Source organism: Rhincodon typus, chromosome 4, assembly GCF_021869965.1.
Source record: "Rhincodon typus isolate 14 chromosome 4, sRhiTyp1.1, whole genome shotgun sequence".
Taxonomy (NCBI): domain Eukaryota; kingdom Metazoa; phylum Chordata; class Chondrichthyes; order Orectolobiformes; family Rhincodontidae; genus Rhincodon; species Rhincodon typus.
In genome coordinates, this window is record NC_063335.1 from 108329023 (window position 1) to 108336902 (window position 7880).

At 42.9% G+C, this 7880-nt stretch overlaps 1 protein-coding gene across 2 annotated transcripts in view; it reads left to right on the forward strand.

Annotated features, from left to right (window-relative positions):
• The first annotated feature begins 231 nt into the window (after positions 1–231).
• Positions 232–7880, forward strand: part of napgb (N-ethylmaleimide-sensitive factor attachment protein, gamma b) — a 55371-nt gene continuing 47722 nt past the window's right edge. Inside the window, exons 1-2 of one of the 2 annotated variants that reach the window (XM_048595817.1) lie at positions 232–364; positions 7610–7677. In XM_048595817.1, coding sequence (XP_048451774.1) covers positions 357–364; positions 7610–7677 — 76 coding nt within the window. In that variant the 5' untranslated portion in view covers positions 232–356. Of the gene's footprint in view, positions 365–1078; positions 1387–7609; positions 7678–7880 lie in introns of those variants that run through there. The other variant, XM_048595815.1, reaches the window with a different exon arrangement.

Here is a 7880-nt window from a genome sequence, read left to right on the forward strand (position 1 = left end):
CTCTGGATTTGTTTGTCCTACCTTTTCCCTTCATGTGATTATACCTTGATTGCATTGCTTCATTGGCTTCATGACTCTGATTGGAGAGAATGCACTATAGAACATTGATTGATCCTCTAAACTTTTGTTTAAATTTAGAAAAGGTAACATTGTGACCAATCAGTATCCTTTTCTTATGCAGTATAAATTGTTATTCCCTTTGAAATTTGGCATTCTTGTATCTGTCCTGAAGACTGCATGACAAAAAGCTTTGACAATACCTTTTCTCAAGCAATATGCAAGCTCTAGACTAATCGTGAACTACCTGTCTTTTGTGATGTAATGTTCAGCCAATACTTCCTAACTGCACTACGCAAATGACATAGTAAGTAACGTAGCCATAGTTCCAGAAGACCACTCTTTCATTTAGATGGTGCTTTAACTTTCCGGTCACCACGCCTCAGGCAAAGGTTGAGACTGAAAGGTGTTAACCTCAGCTGTTGCGGGAACCTGCACTGTTGGAGTCATTCTGCATTGTAAACCAGCTGACCAGCCAGCACAGCCCAACCCCTGTAATTAGCAGACAGATGAGGACATTGCACTAGATCAATATACAAAATGCTAAAAGGCCTGGATAGCGTGGACATGGAGAAGATATTTCCACCAGCTGGAGTGTCTAGGACCTGACGGCACAGCTTCAGAGTTAAGGTATGACCCTTTAGAACTGGGATGAAGAGGAATTTCTTCAGCCAGAGGGTGGTGAATCTGTGAAACTTATTGCTGCAGAAGGCTGTGGAGGCCAAGTCATTGAGTGTATTTAAGACAGAGATAGATTGGTGTAAACAACAAACCAAAAGAACTGTGAATGCTGGCAATCAGAAACAAAAACAGAAAATGCTGGAAAATCTCAGCTGGTCTGGCAGCATCATGAAGATTAATCAGAGTTAAGGTTTCAGCTCCAATGACCCTTCTTCAGAGCTGGACTGGCAAGGAGATCAATGGTTCTGGCGAGAAGGCAGCAGAATGGGGTTAAGAAACATATCAACCATGATCTAGCAGCGCAGCGGACTTCATGGGCCAAACGGCCTAATTCTGCGGGGATGCTGCTGCGTAACTGCAACGACGCTGTGTGAACGCGCCTGCGCGTTACAGCGATGGCCGTCCTCGCACTTTGAGCGGCTCTGACTAGAGGCCACCGCTTGAGAGAAAATCTGTGCTTCAGGCCGACGGATTGGGTTTTTACTCCGGCTATTTACCGAGGGAGCAAAAAAAATCTGACCGTACGGAGTGAAGCATTCGTGGTCCGTTTCGCTGTCCTTGACGAAAGTGTGAGGTTGTAGTGAGAGAGAGGCGGATGGCTCAGAAAATTAACGAGGCGTTGGAACATATAGCCGCAGCTGAGAAATGGTAAACAAGCCGACGGCTGAAGTTGAATTGTTTTTTTTTCCTTCCCATTTTTTTGAGGCAGTCGCTTTTGTTTTAGGTGCGTTGGCAGAGCTAATCCACATAGTTTCTAACGCTTCGTTTTAACTGAAACTGCTCGCGACCGTCGGCCCGCCTGACTCCGACAGAGGCATTCTGGGAGTTGTAGTTCCTTAACCTTTGGCTGTCACTGTTAACTTCCGTTGGCGCACTATGATTCCCAGGGTCCTTTGTGAAGTGTACGTTTCCTGGTTTTTCCCTTCAATAAGATCAGTGCAAATGAAGCCAAATTCGCTGGGTTTTTTCCCAGAAAATAAATACCTGTCCAAATCGCTATACCTTGCAGTTGCCTCTTGGACGTATTGTCCCATGACACTCGCTGGCGTTACCATGGCTGAATCCTCCATACCAACATGTTTTGGGGGCGGGGTGGATATGATTGACCAAAAACTGCACTGGACTATCCGTACAAACAACGAGAATGCTAGAGAAACTCAACAGGCCTGGTAGCTTGTGTGGAGGGAGCAGCAAGTTTTTGATTTGCGTTTGGTGTGACTTCTCAGTTTTTCAGAAAAATTAAAATGATAATCCCATTGAAGAGTAGAGCAGAACTTTTTCCAGATGGGCATGCCTGGAAGAGAAATGGCAGTTAATTAAGTACTCGGATATCATGAAGCAGAGTTGCTGTCAGACCTGCTAATTTGTCTCCGACACTCTGTTTGTTTCAAACTTCCAGCATATTTAGTGTTTGTTTGTTTTTCAAGCCATATAAGTACTGCGTGCCTACAACAGCAGGCTAGGAGTCCTGCAGTGAGTAATTCACCTCGTGACTCCCCAAAACCTGTCCGCTATCAATAAGGCCCAAGTATGATAGACTGGCCTGGATGCGCAGAATTAACAATGGTCAAGAAGCTTCACACAGTAGCCTGCTTTGCTGGCACTGTACTCACAAATGTTTCACTTTATATGTATCTGTATGGACTTCAATAAGGTGTTTGACAAGGTTCCTCATGGTGGATTGGTTAGCAAGGTTAGATCACATGGAATACAGGGAGATCTAGCCGCTTAGCTACAGAAGTGGCTCAAAGGTAGAAGACAGAGGGTGGTAGGTGGAGAGTTGCTTTTCAGACTGGAGGCCTGAGACCAGTGGTGTGCCACAAGGATCGGTGCTGGATCCACTGCTTTTTGTCATTTATCTAAATGATTTGGATAGAGCAGAGGAGGTATGGGTAGTAAGTTTGCAGTTGACACCACAATTGGAGTGTAGTGGATAACGAAGAGGGTTACCTCAAAGTACAATGGGATCTTGATCAGATGGGCCAATGGGCCAAGGAGTGGTAGATGGAGTTTAGTTTAGGTAAGTGTGAGGTGCTGCATTTTGATATGGCAAATTGGGGCAGGACTCGTACACTTAATGGTAAGGTCCTAAGGAGTGTTGCTGAATAAAGAGACCTTGGAGTGCAGAATCATCGTTCCTTTAACATGGAGTCGTAGGTTGACAGGGTGGTAAAAAAGGTGTTTGATGTGCTTGCCTTTATTGGTCAGTGCATTGAGTACAGGAATTGGGAGGTCATGTATGGGACATTGGTTAGGCCACTTTTGAAATATTGCGTGCAATTCTGGTGTTCCTGCTATAGGAAAGATGTTGTGAATGGATTCAGAAAAGATTTACAAGGATGCTGCTAGGGTTTGAGGTTTTGAGCTATAGGGAAAGGCTGAATAGGCTGAGGCTATTTTCCCTGGAGCATTAGAGGCTTATAGAGGTTTATAAAATCATGAGGGGTGTGGATAGGGCAAATAGACAAGGTCTTTTCCCTGGGGGTGTGGGAGTCCAAAACTAGAAGGCACATGTTTAAGGTGAGAGAGGAAACATTTTAAAAGGGATCTAAGGGGCAACTTTTTCATGCAGAAAGTGGTGCATGTATGAAATGAGCTGCCAGAGAAAGTGGTGGAGGCTGGTACAAATACACCATTTAAAAGGCATCTGATGGATATATGAATAGGAAGGGTATAGAGGGATATGGGCCAAATGCTGGCAAATGGCACGAGATTAATGTAGGCTATTTGATTGACATTGACAAGTTGCACAGAAGGGTCTGTTTCCGTGCTGTTCATCTCTGACTCTACCACTGATGCACTGTGTCAGCAATATATACCATCTAATAGATGCACTGTAACAACTAATCAAGGCACCTTAGGCAGCACCTTCTAAATCTACGCCTGCCATCATTTAGAAAGGTAAAAGCACGAGATGCATAGGAACACCACCACCGACAAGTTTCTCTCTAAGTCATTCACCATCCTTACTGAGAATATATTGCTGTTCCATCAATGTTCTTGGGTCTATCACCTTCTCAAGGATAATTAGAGATGGGCAATAATTGCTGGCCTAGCCAGCAGAACCCACATCTCATGAATGAATTTAAAATATAGAACTGGCATGGTTGCATTGCAAATATCCCTAATGCTGTCAGGCTTTTGACATCTCGTGGTGTCCATCCTGTGTGGTATGAACTTACTGATATCAGTTTTTCAATTAATCCTGTATAATTTTAAACAAGACTTCCACGATATAAATAAATTGTATTCTGCTCTATTTTTAAGTGGTTTTATTATTTGCTGGGATAAAGAACTCTAGCTAGATAGATTGTAGAAGCTGAGGCTATTCTTTTTGGAGGAGAGATTGAGTTGATTTGATTGATGCAAAATCACGAGGGGTCTGTAGGTAAGGGAAAAGGTGACGGAAAGATCGAGAACTAAGGGACACTGATTTAAGGGGATTTGGCAAAAGAAGCAAGGATGACATTGGGAAATCCTTTTTATTCTGCACATGGTTAGGATTTGGAATGCTGTGCCCAGGTATAATACAAAGCCTTTCAAAAGTGAATTGCATAATTATCTGAAGGGGCTAGGTGAGTTGTTCATCCAGAGAGCTGGCACAGACAGACTTCTGTGCTGTATATATTCCATGATTCTTAATCTGTGTGGAAATTGATGCGTCTAAAAAGGACAATTAATAATTCACTCATCAGGGAATGTTAGCTTCATGGCTTTTAGCAATTTTCACAAAAATCACAGAAGTCATATGATCTGGAAGGCAGCCATTCGGCCCAAATTGCCTGCACCTGTTCTAACAAATGAACATCATTACCTAGTGCCAATCTCCTTTTCCCCTATACACATTATTTTTATCCATGTAATCAACAGGGCTAAAATTTTCAGAGCTTAGTATATTAATATATTCATTAATTCCTTGTTGGCCATATAACAAACTGTATTCAAGCTGCTCTTACAAATATAGTGGACTGATGGAAGTTGAGACCATCTTTGCAAATATTAAGTGTACTTTAGAATTGGTTCAGTTCTTGAAGGGAAAAGGGCATGGATGCGGAACTTATTAGAAATTCTTTCAAGGCAAGCACCATTTTTTAAAAAAAAAAAAAAAAAAAATCATTCATGAGATGTGGGCATGAGTGGTTGTACCATCCCTAATTGCTCTTGAGAAAGTTGTGGTGAATTGCCTTCTGGAACCACCACAGTTCATTTGGTGTAGGTACACCCACAGTGTTGATTGAGAGGTGAATCCAGAATACTGATCCAGTGTCAAATGCATGGCAATGTATTTCCAAGTCAGGGTAGTGAGTGGCTTGGAGGGGAACTTACAGATAGTGGTCTTCCTACATATCTGAGATAGTGAGAACTGCCGATGCTGGCGTCAGAGATAACACATTGTGGAGCTGGAGGAACACAGCAGGCCAGGCTTTCCTGTTCCTCTGATGCTGCCCGGCCTGCTGTGTTATGTCAGCTTTCCTGTTCCTCTGATGCTGCCTGGCCTGCTGTGTTCCTCCAGCTCCACAGTGTTATCTCTTCCTACATATCTGTTGCTTTTGAATTCTAGATGATGGTGATCGTGGATTTAGAAGATGCTGTTTCAGACTTTGGTGAATTCCTGCTGTGCACCTTGTAGATGGTACTCACTACTGTTGTGTGTCAGTGGTGGAGGGAGTGAGTATGTGAGGATGCAATGCCAGTGAAGTAGGTTGCTTAGTACTGTATGGTGTCAAGCTCTTGAATGGTGTTGGAGTTGTATTTGAATTGGAATATTGTTGGAGATGGTGGACGGGCTCTGGAAGTCAAGAGATGAGTTCCTTTGTGCAGGATTCCTAGTCTCTGAACAACTATGATGAGCCATATCTTTGTAAATGCTGATTTGTGATCTTCTTATACTTTAGGTTTAGGACATGCTAATGCACCCAAACTTTGAGAAACAATGTGCGTTAAAGTTGTGCTCCTATGAGAGTGTTTATTTTAGTCTTTTTTGTTTAAAGAACACATCTCTAAGGTTTTGGAGTAGATTTGTAGCTCGGGTTGTGGGTGTTGAGGTTGGTTGGCTTGCCGAGCTGGTTTCTTGTTTCGCAGACATTTCATTACGATGCTGGGTAACATCCTCAGTGCAACCTCTGATGAAGTGTCATGTGTTTTCCTGCCTGTTTTTTTATCTCTGGAGTCTGTTGAGATGGATTGCCTCACTTCCGGTTTTCCTTTGTAGTGGAATGTATGTGGGGTCGAGTTCAATATGTTTATTAATAGCATGCTTCGTGGAGTGCCAGGCTTCTAGGAATTCTTGTGCCTGTCTCTGCCTAACTTGTCCCAGGATTTTGGTATCAGAGCTTCGCGGTGGGGTTAAAATTGTATTCTGATGAAGGGTCTAGGCCCGAAACGTCAGCCTTCCTGCTCCTGTGATGCTGCTTGGCCTGCTGTGTTCATCCAGCTCTACACCTTGTTATCTCAGATTTTCCAGCATCTTCAGTTCCTACTATCTCTAACCCTAGGATTTTGGTGTTGTCCCAGTCGAAATGGTAGTTCTCCTTGTCCATGTGGTTTGAGATGAGTGAGTATTGGTCATGTCTTTTTGTAGCCAGTTGGTGTTCATGTACTCTTGTTGTTAGTTTCCTTCCTGTTTGTCCGATGTAGTGTTTCTCACAGTCCCTGCAGGGGCTCTTGTAGATGACATTGGTCCTGTCCATGATGGGTCTTTAGCTTCGGTGAGCAGTTGTCGTAGGGCTGACGTGGGCTTGTGTGCCACTCTGATGCCTAGCAGTCGTAGGAGTCTTGTGGTGAGTTCCGATGTATTCCTGATGTAGGGTAGTGTGATGAGTGTGTCGGAGTGTGTAGTATCTTTCTGATGTTCTTCGTGTAGGCATCTTCTGATCCAGTTTTTTTTGGATATCCATTATCCTAGAAAGAACACATCTTCAGGAAATGTCCCAAATTTGTTTAGTGTCTTTATTTAGGGTTAAGAGGGCTATTAATTTTTCAGAACATATATAATTAGGGATTTGGCTCTTGTGGCGCACAGGTAGTCTGAGCCAAAAGGTCTGGCTTCAAGTTGGACCTCTTGCTGTTTATAGTTTATATAAATGATTTAAACATGAATGTAGGAGGGTTAATCAGCAAGTTTGCAGAATTTGGTGGGCTGGTGAATAGTGGGGAAGATGGCCTCAGCCTCAGATTACAGGAGGATATAAATGGGCTGGTCAGAATGACTGATTAGTGGCAAATGGAATTGAATACAGATAAATGTGAGGTGATGCATTTGAGCAAGACAAACAAGGCAAGGGAATACGTTATGAACATTTGGACCTTGGGAAGCACCAAGAGTAGAGGGGACCTGATTGCATGTACACCAGTCCCTTAAGGTATCAGGATAGGTGGGTAAAGGGATACTTACTTTTATTGGCCAAGGCATAGGTTTAAAGAGTAGGGAGGTTATGCTGAAACTGTATAAAACATTGGTTCAGCCACAGAGTATTGTGTACAGTTCTGGAGTCCAGATTTGGAGGGATTTGATAGCACTGGAGAGGCTATGGGCTAAGTGCTGGAAATGGGATTACTGCAGTTAGGTGGTTGTTTTTGAATTCTGTGGGATAGTGGGATGTCAAGGCTGCATTTGACTGAGCTCAATACCTTCTTGAGGGGAACTAGGAATGGGCGATAAATGCTGGTCTAGTTAGCGAAGGCCACGCCCACATCCGCTGACAGAATAAAAAATAAAGTCCAGATCTCTCATATGTGTCAAACCTTGGGTACTTTACTGCAATTCTGATTTTTGTCTCATGAAAACCTGCTTTATTTGCTGTGAAAGTGTTAATACAACACGAAGCTTTGTTAAATATAATTCACTTGATCTGTTCTGTTTTATTTATAGTCTGAAAACAGGCTTTCTAAAATGGAAACCTGATTATGACAGTGCAGCATCTGAATATGCAAAAGCAGGTAAGAACAAAAAATCTTAATGTTTTGAAGTTGCTCTGTAGAGTATTAATCTCAGTTCAAGTTTGATCTCTCCCAAAACATATCTCTTTTTATTGTTGATTCAGAGATAGTAGGAACTGCTGATGCTGGAGAATCTGAGATAACAAGGTGTAGAGCTGGATGAACACAGCAGGCCAAGCAGCATCAGAGGAGCAGGAAAGTCT